This window comes from Borostomias antarcticus (assembly GCF_949987555.1).
Source record: "Borostomias antarcticus genome assembly, chromosome: 8".
Lineage (NCBI taxonomy): Eukaryota > Metazoa > Chordata > Actinopteri > Stomiiformes > Stomiidae > Borostomias > Borostomias antarcticus.
Window position 1 is genome coordinate 27,254,240 of NC_140241.1, and position 26,408 is coordinate 27,280,647.

General features: G+C 47.4%; 1 protein-coding gene across 1 annotated transcript; it reads right to left on the minus strand.

Annotated features, from left to right (window-relative positions):
• Nucleotides 1–203: 203 nt before the first annotated feature.
• zfyve16 (zinc finger, FYVE domain containing 16) lies at nucleotides 204–19,766 on the minus strand. The gene is made up of 18 exons (XM_084441565.1): nucleotides 19,644–19,766; nucleotides 18,079–18,188; nucleotides 15,652–17,804; nucleotides 14,969–15,065; nucleotides 12,510–12,686; nucleotides 12,080–12,219; nucleotides 11,613–11,835; nucleotides 10,308–10,430; nucleotides 9,547–9,702; nucleotides 7,654–7,878; nucleotides 7,169–7,251; nucleotides 6,573–6,677; nucleotides 6,319–6,469; nucleotides 5,837–5,917; nucleotides 5,057–5,219; nucleotides 4,795–4,900; nucleotides 4,473–4,649; nucleotides 204–3,392 (listed from the first exon to the last, which is right to left on the minus strand). The coding sequence occupies exons 2-18, from the start codon at nucleotides 18,146–18,148 to the stop codon at nucleotides 3,234–3,236; spliced, it is 4,389 nt and encodes a 1,462-aa protein (XP_084297691.1). The 5' UTR covers nucleotides 18,149–18,188; nucleotides 19,644–19,766; the 3' UTR covers nucleotides 204–3,233.
• Nucleotides 19,767–26,408: the final 6,642 nt, after the last annotated feature.

A 26,408-nucleotide genomic window follows, 5' to 3' on the forward strand; every position in this document is an offset into this window, starting at 1 on the left:
GCTGAGCAGCCTAGTATATGACCACTGTCCCTCTCCACCTCGCTCCTCCCCCTCCCGTCACGCCCCGTTACCCACAAGGCAAGCGATGAAACTACAGGTGCAGTGATTCAAGTCACAACAGACCAAGAAAGATTTGTTTACATAAAACGTATGATTTTATTTGACAAGTGAAATACATATTTAGAATATTATTTGAAGAGATCACCGATACCCAGATACCAGGTGTCACCAAATAAAGCTGGTGCTTATGAATAAATACAGGTGATTTACACAAAACACATTTAAACAATTATTAAAAAGCATAAAAATACTTTTTATTTTAACTTCATGGGAAGTTCTATTAATCACGAATAGTGAGAAAAATAATTTAACTCCCAAGCAAACTCCCAGCAAATTCACTCCAGATACAAGAAAATCCATCTTTATGAAAATGTATCTTAAAACTATCAGTGACTCTCTCCCATCTCCTGCTTGACTTCTCACCAATAAACGAGCAAACGACTGAAACCCCACAGTGAGACTCCTCCCTCCCTCCCTCCTTCATGCTTTTACTGAAACGCCAGACTCGCAACAGAAAGTCTCTGCTGACAACAGATCTAGGATCAGGCTGGCCTAAGACCCACGTTCAACCACATCACTCCAGAACAGTAGACTATGGACTGTGGGCCACTTGTGCCAAAGCATGAAATAATACACATTTCAAAAAAACATCAGTTTCCAGCTTTGGGGACTTAGGGCCCTAATACAGACATCGTAGGGTTAGGGACAATTCAGCATGACGGGAGGACAGACTCCACAGGAAATATCAGCACGACCAGCGGACAGTCTCCACAGTAAATAGGGGAGAAACAAGAACGGCAGAGGACAACAAAATAACCAGTCCTCCACGGTTCAAACTAGATAATCAGGCACAAACAGTGGGCAGCTGGGACATCCAGAGGTCAATATGAGGGCCAATCATTTTAGTGTTGGAATGGAGGTGGAGCTGGGGTCTGTCCAGGACAGTTGTGCCCCCTCCCTCCTCCAGGTGGTGGAGCAGGCGGGCGCAGGCAGGGGCAGTTCCCTCACCACTACTGGGAAGCTTTTAAAGTGCATTTGAATGCCAGGAATCCATTCTTCTACTGCGGGATGAATACAGTATGATTTTTTTATAGAAGAACTGACCATTATCTATAAGGACTTGGTACTAAAGGAGAGAGAATAGGTCAGTTCATTAAAGCACTAAGGACTATTTCGCATTATCAAGCCGAGCTGCTCCAGCTTGCCAAGACGACTTTCAGCACAGACGGCTTGGTCCAGCTCACTTCAGTTCAGGGTCAGCAAGACCATTTGAACAGGGTATAATCGTCAATGCCAACCCAAACAGGGGCCTTAACTCATACCATCAAGTCATTATAGGTTTTTTTGTTTTCAGCATTGGACATTTCAACCACCATCAAGCAAGGCAGCACAATCAAAAGAGAAGGTAGGTTCTCAAAATATCATTAACCAATTCATATCAGTGACCAACTCCACTCCCATAACAGTGGCCAGGAACAGTTGCTGGAAGATGGGCAGCTGTCTGGCTGGGGGACGTTTGGGTGGGAGGGTGGATTCTGTAATGTATCTCTCTAGTATGGAACAGACTGCAGGGTTGTCTTTCAATCAAACTACCTTTAGCGTTGTGTCCACACATTCAATAAAATAATAATATCAACATTTCATTATATCTATATCCTATCTATCTGGTCCTTATTTTATCTTTCACTGCTAAATTAATTTGCACTACAACTGCAAAAGTGACTCAACTAATAACCTATCAAAAATATGAACTTTTATTCCATTTTGTGGAACAGTTCCAAAAATAGTTCTTTAAGCTTAAAAAAAGCTTGATATATAATTTCTATGTTTATACATTGTCTGAGCCCTGATCCAGGTCGCTATGCTATTTGGGGCGATACCCCGATATACCGCCCCGCCAGGAACCATTCATTGCGCCATTGACTTTTGTCACTCAGTCTTACTGTATGTACAGATATTATTTTGTTACTCACCAAAGTTAAGACTGGTTTCCACAGATGAAAGCCTTTTATCCGAGGTGGCTACAGCAGCCACCCAGCGTTTATAGAAAAAGCACCTATTTGCACTTAAATAGCACATATCCACGATATCCACTGTCTTCACTTTGGTGAGGAACAAAATAATATCTGTAGATATGGCAATGTAAACTGAATGACAAAAGTCAATGGCGCAATGAATGGTTCCTGGCAGGGCGGTGTACCAGGATGTAGCCCCGAATAGTATACCGACCTAAACCAGGGCTAACATCTATACATTTCAACAAACAGATCATAGGACGTTCATCTAAACCCCCAACACAAACAACACATACCATGAGACAAGACACTGCATTTTGCACATGTAAAGAACAGAAACCTGATTCTAGATCCATGGGCTTGCTGGAGGCTACAACTAGTACTTCAAATGGCTTCACATTAGCCTGGTTCCAGACAGATCTGGCACCCAGCGTAGAGCTTCCTCACACAGACCACTTTCATCATCACTCTGCAACAGAGCGCATAGTAACTGTTCACAGAGGAATACATAGCACCTCGGCAAGTGTATCACACCCAGCTTCCTATCGTTACTTGCTTCACTATCATTCATCGTCTATTACCATGACCTCATTCTAAACATACAATAAATATGTCTAATGGAGAGAAAAGCAGTCTGTTGACATTGTCTGTTGGAAACATTAATTCAGATGCTCCTGACTGGGAAGCCAGCAGGAAACCCTGAAGACGGAACGGGAAGAGAACAGAATGCAATAGTCAAGTGATCTTCTAGATGTTTTTGGTTGGTTGGTTTGTTGGTTGTTATTACTGATGCTTAGTGTTTGGCCTCTTGGATTAAAGCAGCTTTGGTGACCATGGAACACGGATATCTCCAGACGTTCTCCTAGGTTGAAGATAAGCAGCGCATCACACATGCACGCATACACACACACACACACACATCCATGGTCTTATAGGCATGAGCAGAGTCAGTGTGAGAGCGCCCTGCCATTGACTGTACGTCGTGTAGTCAGTCACGTGTCCAAAGCCAGTAGTGTCTGGTTGGTTGTTCACTTCAGGCCCTCCAAGTCTAAGGCTCTTCCCCTGTGCTCAGTCATCCAGTTTTCATGTAGGTCTGAGTGCTAATGGGTTGTTGACGTTGACTGCCTGTGTGTGTGTGTGTGTGTGTGTGTGCGTGCGTTAGATGCTGTGGGTGATGTAGAAGATGAATTCTATATCCATGGCTATCTGCGGTACACTGGCGGTCCCTCCGTGGATGACAGGGATAAGAGCGCTGTCCAGCTCGTTCATGTAGCGCTGGGGGAGGAGCCTGCCACCCGAACCAGCCTGGTACTCCACCTAGGAGACACACACACACAATCAGGCATCTCTACTGCCAACACTAAACTTGAAATCCTATATCAGAACAATGACCAGTAGTGGTGACTAGGGGTGTCACGATTTCAATTAGAAATCGAAAATTTATCGAAATGGGTGTTTGATTTCGATCATCGAAATCAAAAGCAGGATCGCGATTCGATTCCCCCAGTATTTCGGTTCTTTCCATGCCCCTGCGTCCCGCGCACCAGACAAATAAAGCGATGCGGGTAAAAAGTAAACAAGAGTAACATTAGTCTACTTGCCCATGTCCCATAAGGTAGCTATGTTTTCGTTGAGCCAAGCTAGTTGGGAAAGGTAGCTAATAGGTTTTGGTTTGAATGATAGCCAATCTAGTTGCATTCAATCAGAAGCAAGGCGCTTATACATTGGAAACATTGGATGGTTTTGGAAAGTGCTGGCGCATGCATGGAGGAAATGCTGCTGGAGGGAGAGTTCATCCGAGGACGACCGAGAGAGAACGTTATCCTACATAAGGTATTGTGTACAAGTATCCTCGTTGCTGTGACTGAAATCGGGAGCAAAGCAAAACACAGCCAGCTAACATTTGCTAGTGCTAGTAGCTAGTTATAAGACTCCAGCCAAACAGACATTCGTAGAATAGCTAGAATAGCTGGTTAGCTTAAGTTAAGAAGCCAACATTAGCAAGCTAGCCAGTCGTTTGGCTGTAGTCTGTGCTACTAGCTATATCTAACTAGCTAATTTATAGCTAGTTGCATGATAATTCAAAAGGTTTAGTACTAGCTAAATATTAGTTAGCTTAGCCAATGTTAGAGTTTGCTACACACAGCTAGAGATGGCATGTGAAGCTGAAGTGAAAGCTAATGTTTCATTGACCTGGAGTGGGGACCTTTGTTGGAACCTTTCCAAATCAAGATAGCCTCCATAGCCTAACAATGGCATAAATGTCAGTGCTGTTAATTTAGTTATTTATTATTTATTTATAAAATCGAAAATTGAATTGAATTGTGATCTTAAAATCGAATCGGATTGTGGATTTGAGAATCGCGACATCCCTAGTAGTGGCGGTGTGTTAGTTACCATGTCAGCACTGGTGGATACTCTGAGGGAGAGGGAGTTGATGCCGCTGGCGGCGAGCACGGCGAGGTGTGGGGTGAGAGCGCCACAGCCGGCCAGCGCCATCTCCCTCTGGAACACACTGCAAGTGGGAAGCACTGCTGCCAGGGAGCTGTCTGTCGTCTTCAACAGGTAGAACACCTGGAGGGATCGAGAGACACACACACACACACACGCGCACACACGCGCACACACACGGTCAGCCTACCCCTGGAGCAGCACACAGGTGTGTGTACAGTGGAAGGCTGAATGCGCTGGTCTAGGAGTTGGCGAGTAGAACACGTACCTCGGTGCACCTGATGGTGCGTCCCTCTGACAGGAACTCGGTGTCCTGCTGCATCCGCACACTATGGACCCCTTCCAGACACCTCCCGTCAACACGACTTGTCACCCTGCAGGACACACACACGCACATGCACACACACACTGATTACAGGTATGTGTGAGAGAGTGTGTGGTATCTCGGTATGCATCGCTGCATGTGTACGGATACTGTGTGTGTGTGTGTGTGTGTGTGTGCGTGCGTGCGTGCGCGTTCTGTCCCTTACCCAGTGTTGACTGGTGCGGCCCAGTCCACCCAGCGCACGGTGACGTTGTCTCGGAGCTCCCCGCCGTCGTTCTTCCCACAGGGGATGTGGAAGTCTGTCTGCTCCCTCAGAGCAGCACGCAGGGACTCCATGGTCTCTGGAGGGATCTGCACCATCAGCCCATCTGAAACACACACACACACACACACACACACACACACACACACACACACACACACACACACACACACACACACACACACACACACACACACACACACACACACACACACACACACACACACACACACACACACACACACACACACACACACACACACACACACACACACACACACACACACACACAGGCGGACACACACACACACACAGGCGGACACACACGCACTCGGTGTAATTACCAGTGGCACATTAAAGGTCCCCTACTATGCTCCTTTCCAACAAGTTAATATAATGCGGCCATAAATAATGTTTCAATCTTGTTCTGGATTGGCCATGGTTTATGTGTCTGTAGCTTTAATGCAAATGAGGCGCTGCTCCACACCCCCCACTGCCTCCAAAAGTTCAAACAAGGCAAATGCAGCAGGACGTTTCTGAATGATTAGTTAACAATTTTTCTTCTATTTTTTTTTTCTGATGGAGGCTGGTATAATTCTAGAATTTGACTGCCCACACACAACTGACACACAGTAGGCCCATCAGACACCCAAATAAATGTGCACAAGCGCTGAAAAAGTGAGTTTTTCATAAATGTCTCTGCAGGTGGATGTGTAACGGTACCTTCTACGATGCTGGATTTGGCGATGAAGCCCGAGGACGCTTTCAGAGCTCCGTTGAACACCACGAAGCTGGCCCCCGTCACTGCAACACAATAACACACCCGCCCGTCAGCAGACACATCCGCGGTCCAGTTCCTCTCGGTCCTCAGTGAGACGTGTACTATGTAACCTACACCAGACAGCACTGCCGTCGGTCCTGGTTCTGGTCCCACCTGGACCTGTCTGTGTCGGTCTGGATATGAGCTGGGTGTGGTCTGGTTCTAACCTGTGCTTGTCTGTCTCGAGCCTGTATAGGTATGTAATGGTCCGGGTGTGGGAGGTACTGACCTGTGCGGGTCTTGTATAGGTATGTAATGGTCCGGGTGTGGGAGTTACTGACCTGTGCGGGTCTTGTATAGGTATGTAATGGTCCGGGTGTGGGAGTTACTGACCTGTGCGGGTCTTGTATAGGTATGTAATGGTCCGGGTGTGGGAGTGACTGACCTGTGCGGGTCTTGCCTGGCATGCTGTTGGCCTGGGTCTGGTAATTCCCCTCCTCGTTCTGGAAGCACACCAGGTGGGAGTCGGCCTCGGCGCTGAGGGTGGCGCCCACGCTGATGACATGCTCGTTAGAGGCATTCACCACCTTCAGCATCTAAACCCCACACACACACACACACACACACACGCACACTAGTTCAACACACATGTACAGACAGATAAACAGTACTCAGAGAAATACGCAGATGCACTCTCACCTCGCTAAACCTGCTCTTGGGAATGTCGATGTAGCTGTGGCCCATCTCCATGTGGATCCTCAGGCCCTCCACTGCCGGCAGGCTGTACTGGTAGTTCCTTAGGTCCTGTGGAGAGAGAATTAAATACAACACGCACACAAACATTATTTCTGAGCTGCGTTATTAGGATTCCTATGTGTCAGTGAGTGTGGCATGTCACGCGCCCCCCCCCCCCCCCCAATGTAACACGCTGGCAGAGGTCCAACCTACCCCCCTCCTCTTCCATCTAATGTAACAAACTGGCAGAGGTCCAATCTTGTGCTCTCTCTCAGCCGGGGGGGGGGGGGGGGGGGGGGTGATCAGGCTGTGTGTCATCTCTGACCTGGCCTGAACTCGGAAGGACACAGCTGAGGGTGATCATCTCCAGAGAGGACCAGGCAGGTCTGGCTCTCCGCACAGCCCCGGCCCACATCACACCCACACATCACACTGTCCACTAAAGGCTGCCCCTGCATCTGGGGACCATGGGATTCTGTCCTACTGTCGTTGATATACCCCACTTCTCTGTTAGGGGGCGTGTGTGTGTGTGTGTGTGTGTGTGTGTGTGTGTTACTCACAGCCAGCAGATTCATGATGGTATGTCCCGTCTCCCGGTAAACAGAGTGCCGGAAACGGATGCTGACCAGTGTGCTGGGATACACTAAATAAAGCACAACAGGCCATCATTAGAACACAGTTTGTATCCCTTTCAACTTTCTATAACACTCTCATATATTAAAAATGACACCGCCCTAACATGAAATCAGTTAAGTCTGGTTCAGATTCAACAGCCGAGACCATACCCTAGGTACAGAACGTCCCTCTCAGACTAAAAAGCTCGCAGAAGATTTGATTTCTCCATTCTAAAAATAAAAAAAAACGGACTGAAACCGTCGTCTAAGATGGCATCGGAACCTGGCTTTACACAGAGCGGCGGTCACGGATTCATAGTACTACATCTGCAGTGACGGAGCACACACACACACGCACCACACACACACACGCACGCACACACACGCACACACACACACGCACACACACACACGCACGCACACGCACGTACCGCTGTGTTCAGCTCCCAGCCGTAGAAGCAGCCTGAGGGGGAAGACCTTGGCCCAGGGAACCTCCAGCCTCTGGATGAGCACGCCGCAGAGGAAGGGCTGGGGGGGCAGGGCCAGGCCCTCCAGAGGCTGGCAGGAGGGGGAGAAGAACAGCATGCCGCCGTGCTCCTTACTGCCCAGGAAGCTGCCGGTGAACGTCACGTTGCCCAACTCCTCCACAAACTTCCCTGCAGGGGGGGAGTAGAGATGGCAGATTGACGACAGAATGAGTTTCAACTGCATATCAGGAAGGCACTTCTCTATTGGCCGGCACGGGCGCACGGTACAGGACGGCGAGCGTTTGTATCTGACCCGTGCCGTGTTGCCTGTAATATTTCTCCGTTACACAACAGACCTGTGAAGTGAGTTGGGGAGGTACGAGGAGTAAAGCGCCATGGTGGTGGCTTAGATATTCACCAGAATAAATGAAGTACAATGATTTAGGGGCCAAATCAGACTTGAGATTCAGATTCAGATTCCTTTATTGTTACATCCGAGTACAGGTACAGGGAGTAAAAATATTGTGTCTTGTCCCCCCCATCCTCGCAGCAGGAATAATCATCGTGATCTCGCGAGCTCACATTCTGCTTCTCTCATAGATCAATCTGGACACTCTCCAGAGATCCGTTTGTGCCCGATCAGAAATCGATCTAGCCAATCAGCGTTCTATGAGGAAATACTAACAGCTACGCTGGGCGGGTTTAGGTGTGACGACAGCGAGGAGCGGTTGAAGTTAGCGCGTCACAGACAGTGATAGACAGATGGTTCGTACAATCACCAAATATTTATTTATTTATATATAATATATATTTATAATATATAATATATATTATAAACTAGCTGGCGTGTCAGGTAAAACATCTCTAGCGAGCTACGTAAAGTAACTAGCTTACTATATTGTTCTGTTAACAGTTGGGAAAAATACATGTTCACAAAAACCGAACTGGTTTGTTCATCTGAAGCTAAAATACCCTGCTGGCACTGTTAATCGTTACTGGATGGCTCATATTGTGGCAAGCAGGGCTGAAAATGAACACCTGCCACCGGCCAAATGCAGGTAACATTTTCAATTGGCGACTAGATTTCGGAAGGCTATCTGAGAAAAAAAATAACTTGGCCGATAGATTTCTTCATCTACAGTCCCCTTGGCAGGTGACTCACCGTGAGCCAAAAAGTTAATTTTCACCCCTGGTGGAAAGCATTCAAAAAATGTTTATTTGGGAACACTATCTGGCTAGCATAACAAGTTTGTTGGCATTTCATTTTGACAACTCATAAATTGACGTTGCACAGCAAACAATCAATCATGGCTAGCTCGTTGTTACTGTTAACAGTGATCTTGAGTTGTTTTCATGTAAAGGCACTTAAGACCAGGATTCCCAATTGAGTTGGTTTATTCTGATAACAAACAGTGCCATCAATGAGCATGTCTGGAACATGTACAGTATCTTCGGCAATGATGATACTAGGAAATTGAAAGACTCATGTTACCACACACACAGCTTGGTCGTGGGCTAACCTAGCTAGCAACACAGTCTACAAGCTGTTGTTCGTAGAACAGATATAATGAATTAGCAAATCTACAATTGCACATTTATGATGATTTCCATTGCTCTATCAACGGTCTGCAGTATCGCATAGCAGCAGCTCCCAGAGGAGTAGCCACAATCAGCACAGCACTGTGGGCCGGCATGGGTCAGTTTCAAGTAGAGAAAGCAAAACAAAGCTGGAGCATGGATTACGGCACGGCATGGTAATTGAGAAGCGCCAGAAGTGACTGTGTGTGGTGTGTGTGTGGTGTGTGTGTGTGTGTGTGTGTGTGTGTGTGTGTGTGTGTGTGCGCCCCTGCGACTCACCTCTTTGGGCGTCCTGGTAGATGTTGAGATAGAGTGTAAACAGGTCTTTAGGCAGCGTTCTCTCCTCTGGCAAACACTCCAACACAAACACCAGCTCTCTCTGGCCCAGCGCCTGCAGCCCGCTGGAGCCCAGACACCAGCACCGCCGACTGCAGTCTAACCGTCCACACAGAGACAGAGGGTGAGCACATCCACGCTGATCTGGGACTCGTCCCAGGTATTATACTGTACTTGGAACAAACAGAAGAGTTTTGCATCTGTGCATTTCTCTCAGTGTGTACGTGCATACGTGTGTTTAACTAGTGTGTACTGTATGTGTGTGAGTGTGTTCTATCTAGACCATGGAGAGGAGGGAATAGTTTGGGACTAGGCTCTGGTGTTCTACCTAGGACATGGGGGGAAGGGTTTGGAACTAGGCCCTGGTGTTCCAGGGCTTCTCCTCAGGGAAAATTGGTGCAAGGTGGCATTGAACTTAATAAGAACATGGAGCGCACGCAGGATTTCTCTGTACCACCGCAGACACTTAAATAGCTTGAATAGCTGCCCCTGTTTGACGGATGACCAAGTTGCACACATCAATAAAAAGGCTTAAATTAGCTGTTTTTACCACCGGTCTTTCAAAAGAATCTGCGAAGCGACTTGGAAAAGGCAAGGCGGGCGCCTCGCACATTTGAATGGATGAAGGCCTCTGTGTTCTACCTGGAGTCCAGGGACAAGGGAAAGGGTTTGGGACCAAGACACGGGTGGCGTGCTGTACTCACAGGTGACCAGTTTGACGTTGACCAGCAGGTTGGCGTTGAGGACAAAGGTGAGAGGACGAGGTCCTCCTTCCTCGAGGAGTAGCAGGATCTGGCAGGGTGCCGGACGCTCCTCCACCAACACATCTGCAGGATCAGCAGCAGGGTGATATTCGGTACAGTGAGGTGAAACAAGTCTTGAGAGCACTTGAGCACATATACAGCATTATGCAGAAGCAGAGGGCAAGTATACCCATACACATATACAGAGGGAGATAGACACACACACACACAGAGAGACACACACACGTACCTATGTACAGAGACAGAGGGACATATGGACGCACGCACGCGCACGCACACACACACACACACACACAACGCTTGTCACGGTTGTCAGTTACCGGTGTTACTGGGTCTTTGGGCATACACCGTGTATTCACAGAGTCATTCAATTAACACCGCCACAAGGTTGTTTGATCTATTTAGTTATTTAGTTAATCTTCGCATATCAACGCCCAGTCATCAAACTCAAACAAGTGTCTGCTCTGCCCCTCTTCATATGCATGCAGCACAGAGCAGTCTAGAGCAATCAGATTTCAGTTTCAACTCATGTGAAGAGAGTAGGGAGAGGGGAGCAGGAGGTTATGGCTACAGCCTCTTGTGGCTAGCTAACGTTAGCCTAGCCTAGCTAACGTTAACAGCTTAAATAGCCACTTAAAAGTGTCTGTTGCTATAAGCTAGCTGGCTAGCTTATTCTAGCAGCCAATTCTCTCACCTATTCTAGCAGCGTTCGGTTCATAACACCGATTTGTTCATAACACCGATTTGCATTGCATGCCTCCACGGCTTTCCTGCAAATGTGAGATCAGAGTAAGGTAAGATATAAACATTACACTCAGAATCAGAATCAGAATTCATTTATTGCCATGTAGTTTTTCAACATACCAGAAATTTGCTTCGGGCATGGTGCGTATTCCTAGCTATGTTGAAAAACTACATGGCAATAAACAAATTCTGATTATAAAGTAGCACAGGACTGAGTGTAACATTTCTTACCTTACTCTGATCGTGCATTTGCAGGCAAGCCGTGACGGCATACAACACCAAATTCAAATGGGATACACACCGGTGCTATTCAACGTAAGGCAAAGGTCTAACGTTAAAGATTAAAGTAAGCACTCTCTTACTGTAGGCTCGACAGTGTTACCGGTAATACCGGTGTTGTCATGGGTTTATTAGTCGGAGGGGAAAAAATCCACACCCTGACATCCCTAACACACACACAGATACACACACACAGACACACGCACGAACGCACCCACCCACCTCCTCCCTGGTCATCCTCTCCAGTAGTGATGAGTAGAGGAGGCAGACCCTCCTCGTCCTCAGGCAGCAGACTGGAGGTTCTCTGGACGCAGGCTCCCACTCCACACAGCAGGGTGTAATCCCAGGGCCCTGACACTGGGGGGCGAACCACCTCCGCCGACCCCGGGGCCTCAGGGGCCGACACCCCACCTCCAAACCCAGCATCGAACCCCGCGGAGCCAGCCTGGCACAGATGGATACACCGGTTTACAATTCAAACATGGAAAAGTGGTGTAAATGGAAGGTTTGATGGAAAAGTTCACTACAATGGGGCGGTACAGTAGGCTAGACATACTGGACAGTTGGGGGGGGCAGGTGTATTGTTCCCAATAAATGGAATGTCAGAATCATGATCAAATGACCAATTCCTGCTGACGAGGTAGTTGTGCATGTCTGGGGCCAGGCTGTGTATTTGTGTGTCCTCTCACCGTGGGTGGGTCTGGGGTGACAGGGCTGGACTCCTGGGAGCTCCTCCGGCCCGTCACTGACAGCTTGGTAGTGTCGGCCACCTCGCCGTTGGGCAGGATGCCATCTGCAAACCACACACGCTTCTGCTCCCGTGGACAGCCTGACACACACACACGCAAACACACACACACACGGGCGCACACACACGGGCGCACACACACACACACACACACACACGGGCGCACACACACACACACACACACAGGCGCACACACACACACACACACACACACACAATCAATGATTTATGTTATCAAGGCTAGAGATAATCTTTGAAATCTGAAAATATGGCTTCCAACCACACAATACCACACGATTTATTTTGGTTAAAAAAAGTGGGAGGGAAATGTGTGTGTTTAAGTTTGTGTATGTGTGTGTGTGTGTGATTACCGTCATTGCTGGGGTGTTTGAGCACAGAGACGGGCACCATGACGGTGGGCGGGGGGGAGTTGAGGGTGCCGGCGGCGCGGGCCTGCTGTAGGGGAGGGATGGTGCTGCAGTACTCAGACGGGACGTTGGGGTTCGGACTCGGACCCGTAGGACTCATCATACGCTCCAGGGCCTGGGCTACATATATATATGAGAGAGAGAGAGAGAGAGAGAGAGAGAGAGAGAGAGAGAGAGAGAGAGAGATGGAGAGAGAGAGAGAGAGAGAGAGAGAGAAGGGAGTGAGTATGCGTGTCACAGTGTTGCCCAAGAAAACTGGCCTGGCAGAGTCACATTTTGTCACGTCTCAAGTGGTACATCAAAGTGTGTGATAAGTCCATGGTCAATCTGAGTGAATGGTTTTGGAACAGTAAGAGCTGGTTCAATTGTAAATGTAAACCCCCCAAAAAACAAAGGCATTAAATGAAACGCTGTTGTTCCTAAGGCACTTCCGAATCTCAAAAACCAGGACATAAAATAAACCTAGTGAGGGTGACTAGCTGTAGATCTGTGTGTGTGTGTGTGTGTGCGTGTGGGAGTGTGTTGATCATCAGATGGAGGCAGATTCCAGGAAAACAAGGCATGACGGAATCAGACACCCAATGCTGAGTCGGCTCCGGTCTACATTATATTGATTAAGCATCATAGATCTTTATCGAGCTGACTGCACTGGCACCATCCAGGTACTGGCTTCTACACGACAACACAACACCCCGATAACGCACACATGAGGATCTACACAAAAATGCCCCCATGCTCATGTTTACGTATGTATGTGTGACAAGATTCAAGATCCAAAAAGCTCTACTGAAATGTTTTTATTTTGGCTTCCATGGCTTATCAATGTGTCGTTAGAAACACACAACAGATCACTGATGTTACCACAACAAAGACATAGACAGAGGGGTTGTTACACCGTGACCTGAGATACGAATGACGTAGCATGAAAAGCCCACAGTGTGCTCCGGAGCAGGCACCAGACCAATCCAAGCCCTCGGAGATGGGCAGAGGACTGACCTGAATCGGATGCGCGTGTCTGTGCGGATCATTGAGGCTATAAATACCAAGTCTGCATGCTGGGTCACATAGAAAGTGCTCCACATTGCACGAGACAAAACGCAGACATAAAGAATATCAAAGAGTCAAATCGCCAGTCTGGAAGTCAAGACAGTTCTTACCTTGTGCTCATCTCAGCCTTTCCCCTCGGTCATACTAGCCAACTCTCCTCCTAACCTGTGCTGGCTAGCTTATCTGCTGCGATAGCCTGACTGAAGCTAGCTTATGTTGACTTGACTGAAGCTGTGTGTATGCAGCCAGTTTAGCGGCTTCAGCCTCAGACTCCCAAGCCAGGGGTGTGTCTCACAGGCTGCTCTCCATACTGATGATGAAAACGGAGTGAGGGAGGGAGGGAGGGAGGGAGGGAGGGAGGGAGGAGGAGGAGGAGAGAGGAGGGAAGCATCACATCACGCTGCTCCAGCCATTACATATATAGAGTCCCAGGCAAAGTGCAATGAGTGCCTCTTGCACTCCCAATCTACACCCCCTCTCCCCTGCTGAACAGGGAGCGAGATGCTGCGTGTGTCTGTAGTGTGTGTGTGTGTGTGTGTGTGTGTGTGAGCATCACGCGCTCACTGCGTCAGGTGGGTCCTGGACAACACACAGTCAAGGACACACACCGGTGTCCTGCTATAACTACCTCTCTCTCTCACATTTCCCCCCTCCAGCTCCCTCCACCTCGCCTGCCCCTGCCCCCCCCCCTCTGCAGCAGTCACTGCACTGGCTGGAAAAGGTCCCCAGAGGGGAGCAAGTATTTCATTCAGCAGACAAGCAGACCCATAGAAATGGAATGAATGGCCACATGACGTTAAGATGACTGAGAACACAAACACGCGCACGCGCACACGCACACGCGCACACACACACACACACACACACACACACACACACACACACACACACACACACACACACACACACACACGATCTTTGTTCATTTCTAGGTGTCCTTCCAAGAGGACAATGGAGCATCTCTCACACTCACATTCACACACACACAGTCAGCTGAGTAGCCGGCTCTCTTACCACTCACATGGTTCATTCCTTCGATGACCACAATATGCTACGAAAGTCACTAAGCGCTTAACAACCCTGGAGATGCTCATCGTCATTATTGGAGGCCCCACAAGTGTTCTACTAATGGCAGAAGAGAGCAGCACTAGCTAATTTGGTTAACCTTAGCAAAGGAAATATATTTAATTAGCAACGGCTCCCTCATTGTGTACAACCAGGTGACTCAGAATGTAGGTGGTTCACTAGTTAAATCAAGACCTTGAAAACCAAACGACTCCTCCTGTGTGATAGTCCATCAGCTGCAGTCGGACTGCACAGACAGGAAAGGGAGACGGCAGGTCTCCCGGTCCTACCTTTGTGTATGGTCTCGTAGCAGATGACACACACGCGGGCCTCTTTCTCCAGGTACCTCAGCCTGCACTTCCTGTTGCAGCACACTGCACAATACACCTGCAGCAGGTAAGAGGAGAGCAGTCAGCCATGACAGACATGTCTCTTCAACAACACTTTCAGATAAGATGCTTTTTGTTATCACCTAAACATTAAGACAGATTAAGGATATGGTCAATTACAGGATGTCAATGTCCATGTCTGAGGAGAAAACACACTGATGACAAGTGCTTCCTTTTTTTTTTTTTTCCATCTTCAAGGGCAACAGTGGATGGTATTGTGGATGATGAAAGAGTCCCAGGAGTCCTCTGTAATGCTGTTTTAATTACAGGCCCAAGACTTCTTAGCTCCAGCTTGAGCCTGGCGGAGTCAGAGGAGATCTATAGAGCTGGAAAAAGAACTGCTGACTCATGCCCTCTCTGGGAGGAGGAGCTATATTTAGCAGTGGGGGAGTTCAACATACAGGCGATACCGCCATATGTGCACTGCAAGCGTCCACACTGTTGTGTAAGCCTGGATCACTGTTGTGAAGTGGATGTCAGGATAAACAACAGGTCTGAAAGCATTATAAGGCAATGATAGGAGAGAGAATTAAGAGGGGAACTGAATTGAGGAAGTGGAAAGACTTGGTAACAGACTTGCGTACCTTTCCACAGGCCCGGCAGTGATGCCTCCTCCTGGTGAAGGTGAACTTCTGCCAGCAGTTCATACAGTTGGGGGCCTCAGAGTCCGGCACCCAGGGGGGCTGCCTGCACCCAAGCCCTTCCGCCTCTGCCTCCTGCCCCTCCACAGCCTGGGGCCTCTCCCCTTGGGGCTCTCCAGGGTAGGGTGGAGGCTCTGAGAGTTCGTCGTACCCCGCGCAGCTCTCGTAGCGCTCCTGGGGGGCGTATGCCGGGCTGGGGTCGTCTGCAGGGTTGGGACTGGGAGGAGAGGGGAGGCTGTCCTCCTCGTCTTCTACAATGTTCTGGCTGTTTGTCGGGCTACTGGGCCCCTGGTCCTCTCCTTCCCCTGCTGCTGGGGGAGATCTGGGGGTTTGGCGGGGCAGCTTTTTGGGCCTGGCCCCTCCATAGCAGAGCTGCGGGTCAGGGCTGAGCATGGCCTTGGGGGGGCTGCTGCTGGAGGCGGGTTCTGACTGGTGGGGGCTAGGCGCGTCCTGGGGGCGTGTGGGGAGGGCTAGGCTAAGGCTTCCCTCCACCAACAGGGCGCGATCGCTCTCTGGCGAGGCTAGACCCTCCAGTTCCTCACCTCTGCCCTGGCGGCAGCTCCCCAGCTCCTCCTCCGCCAGCCTGTCTTCCAGATCCCCGTTCAGCTCTGAGAAGCCCTCGTCCTGAGCCCACTCGGCAGACCGCCTGCAGTGACGGACCCCCTCCCTCTCCTCCGTCCGTCCCTGTCCCTGGAGGAAGGCGTCCAGCTCCTCGTCTGTCACCAGCAGTCCAGCCTGGTCGCTCTCAGGCAGGTACTCGAAGCCAAACTCGGGCGGCTCGCCTGGGCTGGGCTCAGAGGGAGGGGAGGGGGTATCCGGAGAGAGCTGCTCCTCCACTGGGGACCCGCTGGCCTCCAGTGTCCGCTGACAGACAGGGGGAGCCGAGTCTACCAGGTGAGCCGGCATTACAGCTGCCTCTACATTTTCCTGTAGTGACGGCGCAGGGTTGTTAGACGTAGCCGCACCCGGGCTGGTACTGTCTAGCACGTCAGCAGCTTCTTCTGGAATATCCTCAGCTACCTCCAAGGGGAACACTGATTCGGCCTCTGCCTCTGCATTCTCTGTTAGCTCAGCCTCAGCTTCCTTCCCCGCAGGCCCTCCCACCCCCTCCTCCGGGCTCCGTGGGGCCACCACCAGGGCCCCACACAAGGACACGGCCATGGGCAGGCAGGACAAGCCCGCGGGGTCGCTCCCAGCTGAGGTGCCGATGGTAGTGAGGCCATCGGAGCCCTGCGCTTCTGTCAGCTCGGAGTGCTCGACTGGCCCGACCGCTTCCACGATGGCCTCTCTGACGATGTCCGAGGCGGGGTCGCCCTCATTTTTGGTGTCCGTAGAGCCGGTAGGGAGACCCGTGTGCTCGTGGTCATCAGGCGAGTTATCCAGGTGCTGGCTGCTGAAGGCCGCCGCCACGCCATCCTCATCCTCTTTGTCTGCAGACTGAGAGCAGCCTGGTGAAGATGAGTCAGCAGGCTCGCAAGCTCTCTCCGCCATAGCAGGGAGAATCACATCCAGCAGGCTGAGCCAGGTCGAGTAGCCCCCTGCCACTTCGCAGGGTTCCGGTCCCAGCAAGCACTCTTTCTCTGCGAGGTCCTCCTTCTCATCAGTCCTTCTATGGCCAGTGCCAAAGCTCTGTCCTCCCATCTCATCTCCAGGCAAAGTCACTGCAGGGCTATCAAAGTCCACCAGCAGATCCCCTTCCTCCTCCAGCTGCCTCTCGGCCATGTCCAGCTGACTGAAAGCATTGTGACTATTGGCCCTCATGAGGATGGCAGAGCCTGTATCATTAACCAGGTCACAAACAGGCTTCAGAGCTCGGTCAGGACAGGGAGGCACAGAGCTCTTTGGTCCTGCTGCCCTGCCATCCACAGACGAGAGCAGATCCACTCCTGTGAGAGGCCAACCTTTGGCTTCCCGTTCCCCAGGGCTGTGGCTGGGGCCAGGGGAAGGGCAGCTAGGGGCAGAGCCATAGTGTAGTGAGTTCAGGTCAGGGATGGCTTGTGGGACTGTGGGGGGTTCTGAAGAGAAACACTGGGAGCCCAGAGAGGAGAAAGGGTACGCAGGGGGTGTGAGGGAAACAGATTTGCAGTCAATTTCTTCTGGAATAAGAAGCGAGGTAGAGGAAAAGAACAAGTTAGTCTAGGCATAAAATATTGCTTATATTAATCAACAATTAACCCACAAAGTACAATTATTAACCCACAAAGTACAATGTACAACAAGCTAGTAGCCTAGTTTATTTTGAAATGATGATTAGGACTGCATAAACTGAAATCATAAATAAATGAAAATAATGAAACAGGAAACATTTCTCAAATGAATGTCATCTATGTCCCCATCTGTCATGTTTCTGTATTAGGCTAAATCCCTCACCTGTATTAAGCTCAAAGTCATCCAGAAGTTTGTCCAGGTCACACACAGCAGCCTTGAAGAAGCTGTCCATGCTGGACTGTGACGGAGGAGCCACTTCACACCACCACCTCCTGGAAGACAGAATAACAATTTTCCTTTTGATCCTCCGATCAATCGTTTATTGCCTCTAAATTCTGACCAATCCTTTGCTGCTGGTCAAGAGACCGATTCAGATGTTGACTTTAATCCAGTCCCAGGACAAAGCAGATAACATAAAGCAATTAGGCTGTTATCCAACATCATCTCAACATGTACCACATAGCCTATGATTGAATGATCTTGAACTTCAGACTCTGACCTGTCTGCTTGTATCTAAATCTATATATAAAATCAAGACACAACCCATTGTCTGACACAGGGCTACATATCACATAATGGGATGTCGCCTATTAATTAATTCAAACTGATTAGCATTAAATAATTCTCTAGCTCAGATTACTTCTGTTAGTGACAAATTATATGTATTGAATTCCAGTATTAGCCAATTATGAAAAAGCAAATAACGGGCCGGTCACGTCCTCCATGATCAGAAGTAACGTTACATAGTCAGCCAGCCCAATGAAGCAGTAACGTTACATAGTCACCCAGCCTAATGAAGCAGTAACGTTACATAGTCAGCCAGCCCAATGAAGCAGTAACGTGACATAGTCAGCCAGCCCAATGAAGCAGTAACGTTACAGTCAGCCAGCCCAATGAAGCAGTAACGTTACATAGTCAGCCAGCCCAATGAAGCAGTAACGTTACATAGTCATCCAGCCCAATGAGGCAGTAACGTTACAGTCAGCCAGCCCAATGAAGCAGTAACGTTACATAGTCAGCCAGCCCAATGAAGCAGTAACGTTACATAGTCAGCCAGCCCAATGAAGCAGTAACGTTACATAGTCAGCCAGCCCAATGAAGCAGTAACGTTACATAGTCAGCCAGCCCAATGAAGCAGTAACGTTACATAGTCAGCCAGCCCAATGAAGCAGTAACGTTACATAGTCAGCCAGCCCAATGAAGCAGTAACGTTACATAGTCAGCCAGCCCAATGAAGCAGTAACGTTACATAGTCAGCCAGCCCAATGAAGCAGTAACGTTACATAGTCAGCCAGCCCAATGAAGCAGTAACGTTACATGGCCTGGATTCCGCCGAAATACACGTCCGACCACTGAAGCTAGCAAACAAATGTATCAGGAGAGCTGACTGCTTAGCAAGTGAGCGAGTTGGTTGCCTTACGTCAAAATGACAATGTTAAAACGTTGCCTAACGTGAAAATGACAATGCTTAACGTTGGCTTGGCTCGCTAGGTTAGACAGGCTTCATAATTCACTAGCAAGTTAGACATAACACATTAGCTATAACCAAACAGTAGCTAGCTACAACCGGACAACATAGCAAGCTATCTATCTATCTATCTATCTTACAGACGGAGATGGTGCTAGCTAGACTAGAAGCTAACCTAGCGAGCTAGCTAATTTGGATTGCTGGCTAATCAACGACACATAATACACCATTTACATGTCATTACCAGATGATTAATCACCATTTTCATGTCGCCCTCCACGCTGTTGTATAGTACTTCTGATTTTAAAGAGGAAGGTGTATCATCATTGAAATGTTAATCCTGTTAATTAAGTTTTTTTCCAGACTCCAAATGCAGTTTTCCCAGTCTGGCGGCCATTTTGAATGAAACTGATGTTCAACATCCCTTAAAGAGACACTCGCGTATGGGAGATTTTGTTTACTTTAAACACACAGTGAACGAACTAAATTCTGCTGAAAAACTGAAGAACAAGAAAGAAACCATCACGAAATTTTTTCCAGCGTGTTTATAATACTGTCTTTAGAGGGGCTGAGCTCCATGCAATATGGGCCCGCAAATCTTTTGGAGAGAAATCCAAAAAGCAAGGCCTCCCCACAGAGTTGAGGGCCCTTGAGTCAAAACCGAGCTGGGTAAAGCTGCTTTTATTGTGAGTTTTCTCAAATTATCTTCAAATTGGATGCCGTCTCATTGGGCAAATTCAAAAAGGCGATAAATGAAATGGGTGGGGGGTGGAGCTTTATCTGTCTGTGCCCAGGGGCCCATCATTTCATAATCAATCACATGCACCTGCCCCTAGCAGAGGTTAGATGTGGACTACTGCAAAGGATTGTTTGCTCTCTTTTTGTCAGAGGGCATTTCCACTGTCAACAAGGACTACATTTCTTCTTCTTTTTCAGATCTCAAAGTTCTAACACTCTTTTGATAGCCTAGAAGAGAAAGCCAGAAGGGCATTGACTGCAATAAAAACTATGCTGTGATGAACGTTTTATTGGCTGAAAATCCCATTCAGTTTGCAGTTTGAGGGACCATTCCATTATGCAACACCCATCCTATTGAGTGACTATAAATGCAATGTGGTAAATATAAAACACAAGACTGGTATTTCACAACAGGCAATACCAAAAAGTCGGTTTGTATGCAACACTCCTGTGTTGGCCTACTATTTTTTCCACTTCCACTAAAAAATAGCCTCCAGTCGACCATGTAAAGTGGCTGTCATGAGTAGATGCCATTCCCACAGTTGCCCAGAGGAGAGTGCTAATGGTGAAGTCAGTTAAGTGGGACTGGAGGATTGTTGCAGCATGGTCCTCTGTCAATAGGCCCCGTAAGTACGGGTAAGTACCTGATAAGTACCCCGTACTTACCTGTATGTACCCGGTAAGTAGCCTACCCCGTAAGACACTAAGACACACACACACATATAGCCTATATATATATACACACACATTTAAGGTAGGCTGTAGGCTAATATAAAATAGGCAATGTATTGCATTCATAACAAAGATAATGTATTGACTAATTTCAAAAGAAAACATAAGATGATCTTATTATCTTTTATGTCTGCACTCCCTTTGTGCGTGACAGAAAATGTCATCTTGCAGTGTGTGCAAAAGGAAGTATTTTCATTGCCGGTGTTCTGAAAAGTTGGCCAACCTCCTCAGGATGACCTACCACCCATTATATTATGTTTAATTCATGGGTAGCGCATCCTGTCTAGAAAAGCTTTTTGTGCGTGGCTGTAAGCCAGCGCACCATAGATAGCATTTGTCGGGTTGTCATTCCCTCCCTCCTTCCCTCTTTCCCGCCCTCCCATTGTTGACCTGCATTTCTATGTTGCCACCACAAGAGGCAGTGGTCCCAGCATGCCAAAATAAATACACTGACATCATACACTTTCAAGTTCCTTGGTAGTGTAGTGGATAAAACGGGAGATCAGGGGTTCAAACCTCGATGGGGAAGATTTTGGGAAACAATACCCACACCCTCTGCTAGCCTGTGGGTCTATTTCTACATTTATTTTTGGCCTTTTCATCCCTTTCCCTCCCTCCTTTCACTCTCCTTTCCCCTTTTTTGGAAGTACGGGAGAGATTCCATAGGAACAAAAACACTATGACATTTCCCACTTTCAAGTTCCTTGGTAGTGAAGTGGATAAATCCTCTGACTCCAATGCAGTACAGTCTGTTTTGCAGATGAATTAACGGTGTCAAACTGATTGCAGAAACTGGGTGACCAATTAAGTGACCAATTACAAGTCCCATTAATATACTAGACTTGTGCTTACTGTTATGTTTCTCTGTGTATGCAACTCTGTGTTTTGTTTTCTGCTCCTCCTGTTCTCTGTCTCACTCCCAGATTCCTGAGTGGATCCAGTTATAATTAAAGGAGTAGTAAAGGGAAAATGCATGTTTAGCCCTGTTTAAAGGTTACTTATGATCATATACAATGGTTCAGATCAAAACGTTGACAAAACTAGCATTTTCGAGAAAGTTGATAATTGCTCTACCACCGTTTTGGTTATACAATGGATGTGGATGGGCATCTTGAAAAATCATTCAAAAACATGTTAAACCCTCGATTTCAAAGACAAGAAGCTCACCGAGGGTGTAATTGGTGTCCGTTGGTGTTCTGACATCAAATTCGCCACAAAGTATGAATCCTGTAGGGTTTTATTGATCATTTTATGAAATCCCTTGATTTGTATTGACGCGACCATTGTAGATGTGTAGATCAATCCACAGAGGTGATTCAGGAAGCGGAACTACTTACGGTAGCTATTGTTTATATGTTAGCTAGGCTAGCTAGTTTGCTCACTGCTCACTACTCTTTCGCTCACAGACAAGGAAGCCCTAGGCTACAGTTCAGCAAACGCTTATCAAAATGGTTGATCTAGAAGAGTATGAATTTGATCGCGAGGAATTAGACTTTGACGGCAGCACTTATCGTTTCAAGCCTGAATATAGTGAGGAGAAACTACAGCAAATGGAAGAGATGGAAGGTCACCGAACCGCAGAGCCAGAGACGGTCGATGAAGCTGTCGCTATACCACGAACCACGGGTGTTTGGTGGTGTGCTTGCAAACATTGCCGACAGATGCCCACTGAAGAGGAAAGTTTGTGCTGTACCTGTTGGAAGTGGGACCTGTTGCTAACAGCTGACATGGCAAACCTTTCGGTCCATGAGTCTGACTCCTTGCCTGTTGAAAGTGAGTCCTGCTTTTACCACTAGTATTTATGTCAGAGCGAATAAATCTACAGTTTTGATAATTTCATGCTGTAAGACCACTTCTTACAATTCTATTTTTCTAAAGTTAGTCTTAGCAAAGGGATTATTATTATTATTATGCTTCAGCACACACACACACGGGCGCACACACACACACACAGCTGGCATTAAGAACTTCAAGTTCTTCCACTTGTTCGTCTTCTGTCGTTCCTCTATGTAAAGTCGGAACAGCATCACGTTTGAGGAAGACCCTTTTGGGAGATTTCTTTGAGAATAGCCTAGGCTTATAACATTTGTCCTCAAAATGCAAAGCGCACATTAATAGCTTTTCAAAAACATTGAGTTTGAAAGATGCATCCATTACCATTGAATTTGATAGGTTATGTTTCCATAACAAGCCAAGCAAGTATGACTGTAAGTATTGTACATGGGGTGTAGAAACTTTTAGTGGCATGAGTTATATGAAGGTCCTACTGCCAAGGATGTTCACACATACTGTAGCTGAGGCCTCAGGCATATCAGTTACAGATATTAATAGAATCCACACTGTTGAGCAAACACACACTGTTTTGCTTGTGCAAAAGGCCAACGTTACAACAGTTACAACATGGTAGTTGGGATTGGAAAGATGCATACTTTAAGGTGTTCAAGGTGTTGTATTAAGATTTGCACATGATGTCACTGAATTCTGAAAGGATGGGTGTCACTTTTTGCAGAATCAGTAAAAAGGCTTTGGGTCTCAGCAGCTGCCTGGGATCGGACTTGGCTGTCTCTGGTCATGGTCATTGGCCGTCTCTGGTCATGGTCATTGGCATGTAGGAGTACCCTAAACTAAAGCATGTGGGAGGTGACAACCAGAACGTCCCTGACTTCAGTTATGTGAGTCGAGGAGTGAGGAGACAACCACCTTCAATGGGCCTCAGTGAGCTGCACTGAGATGACTCCTCACAGCATCTGTGGAAACCGGGGTGTCGCTGATAACTTCTAACCATTGACATGGCAGTGGTGCAAGGTTTGATCTGCCCTCTAAGCTTTTAATGTCTGTGTATACATGTATTGCATAAGATGACCAGTGTTGTGCAATAAATGTTTTTTGGCATATCCTCATGTCTCATTACTTTTTGCTTTGTAAAATGTTTCTTTCTTTCTTTCTTTCTTTCTTTCTTTCTATAGGGTCGCTAATTAGTCTGTAGATACCCCGTGTACTCATCCTTGGTGCTACAACTGCTGCAGTGTTTACATGTTAGCTGTGTTGAGTGAAACAGACATGAGAAATACAGCAAATTATATATTTCAGAAATAATTAGCTTAGCACTATTACTAGTTTATAATGTACAACCCTATTTATGCCAAATATCAATGTTGATGTACTACCAATTTACATTGTCAGTGGGTTCAGTCTCTGAGCATTATCTTTATTTTGTAGGATAGTAAGGCTGGAGGCTGTTCACCTTTTGTGAAAGTCTCATGGTGCCCCACAAAGAACACAGCTATTTCCAGAACACAGGACACAACCAGAAACTAATTCTCACACATGATACAGAGCCCTTCTTCTAACAAACACAAGGATGAAAATATCATTTATTTCATTGTTTTTTCTTTTTTTAAATGTGGATAAAGGATATCCTGTCCACTTCTTAAGTTCTAAAGCAACAGGTTTCATGCAGCTCTCCCACATGCTCTCCACAGGGGCTGGCCACTGTACGCTCAGACTGGGCCAGTGGCCTATGCCCTGTGGCAGCTGCATCTCAAGTCAGCTTAAAGCCTGTTGAGCCATGCCCATAAATACAATACCCCTTCCAAACTACTGCAATGGCAACGTGTATTTTTAACAACCCATCGCTGACTTGGCTTTCCATTGTTTGTACACCACTCCACCAGAAACCAACAATACAAACACCTGTACAGCACTGTGCAGGGCAGCAGGATATTGATCACATTACTCCTACAATATTACTCGCCAATTCACAGTACATTTGTTCTGTAATAGATTTGCTAAACTGAGATACAGTATGTGGTTAGGAACATACACTGAGTGAATGGATCCCCAACCTGGCCCCCTGCTGATACTGACAAATGTGTGAACAAGCAACTTCTCAAATCATACTTTCCCCATGGGGAACAGTGCTGAGAATTAATCATGTCCCCAAACTATGCTGATGAGAGCCAACACATGGTGTCACTCTAAGAAACTCATGTTGGCAGTTGATAAATATGATAAATGATACAGTAAATGCTAAGGTATTGGATCAAAATATACTATAATATAGACAAGAAGTTGACCGAAAAAACAACAATTACCTTTTCTTTATCTGTTTAGATGAACAGGTGTCTCCTCTAGCACATTAGATGATTGTAAATATATATTTTTCTAACTCATAACCACAGATCATATCAGTCATGTGTAAATATCTTAATGCTTATTTGGATGATGACAGTAATGACCCCATGACACTGTCGGCATGAATAAATACTCTGTAGGCACAGTCACACTAAGTAAATTGTTGGCAGTAGTCTAAAATTAGGAGGCCAGTTGGGGGTAAAAAAAGCTTGTGACATCTAAGAATCTTATGTTTACCAGTGAACGATGTGTGAATTTGATTGGAGACAGTTCAGCTGTAAAGCTGTCTAACCTTTAAGACCTAGACATAGCTTGGGGGGTCTTCACTATTTATGTGTCGGCAGCAACCTGAGATGGAATACTTCAAATAAGTAGTTGCAATCCAATTGGAAAGTGGTGGCTGGTGGGAATGTGAGACATAACTAAGTCACTCAAACACTGCTGGGGGGAAGCATCAAGGCTGGCGGGAGACAAACAGACTCTACAGGCTGGTGAGGAAGGCCAGCTCTGTTGTTGGACAACAACTGGACAGTTTAGAGGAGAGGAAGATGAGGGACACAATGAAGATCATCCTGGACAACCATCTTATTCCCTCTATGACGAGCACCTTCAGCCACAGGCTCATCCCTCCCAGGTGCAAAACGGAGTGGTTCATGCGCCAACCGAATGTACAAATGGTAAATGGACTGCACTTATATAGCGCTTTTATCCAAAGCGCTTTACAATGGCCTCTCATTCACCCATTCACACACCAATGGCGGCAGCTGCCGTGCAAGGTGCTAACCTGCTCATTGGGAGCAATTTGGGGTTCAGTGTCTTGCCCAAGGACACTTCGACATGTGGACAGGAGGAGGCGGGATTCGAACCGCCGACTCTACAATCATTGGACGACCCGTTCTACCAGTGAGCCACAGCCACCCCGTACAATAGTGCCTGACACCCCCACCCCCTCCTTGAGACTCAGACCCCCCACACACACACCTTAAGCACTTGTCACTTTACATTGAAATAACTATTTATTTTTTCCTTCACGTTTCACTTGTTTGTTATAAATAATAGAATGTTGTTTATTGCTTATTATATATAAAAGGCACAACAACGCCTCTTCCACCTCAGACGGCTGAAGAAGTGGCATGGGGCCCATGGTCCTATGAGCCTTCTACTGAGAATCCTGACTGGGGATCACAGCGTAGTCTGGGAACTGCTCTGCCCTCAACCGCAAAATGGTGCAGAGGGTATAAAATCAAATAAAATCAAACTTTATTTGTATAGCCCATTTCATACACAGAGGCAACACAATTGTGCTTTACAGAGTACAATGGGGGGATAGACATACAGTAGGTCCGGCCACTACATTTTTCAGAGGGAAGCAAAATAACAGTTCACCCAAGGGCCGGGTAGTGAGTTCTGCCCAACACAT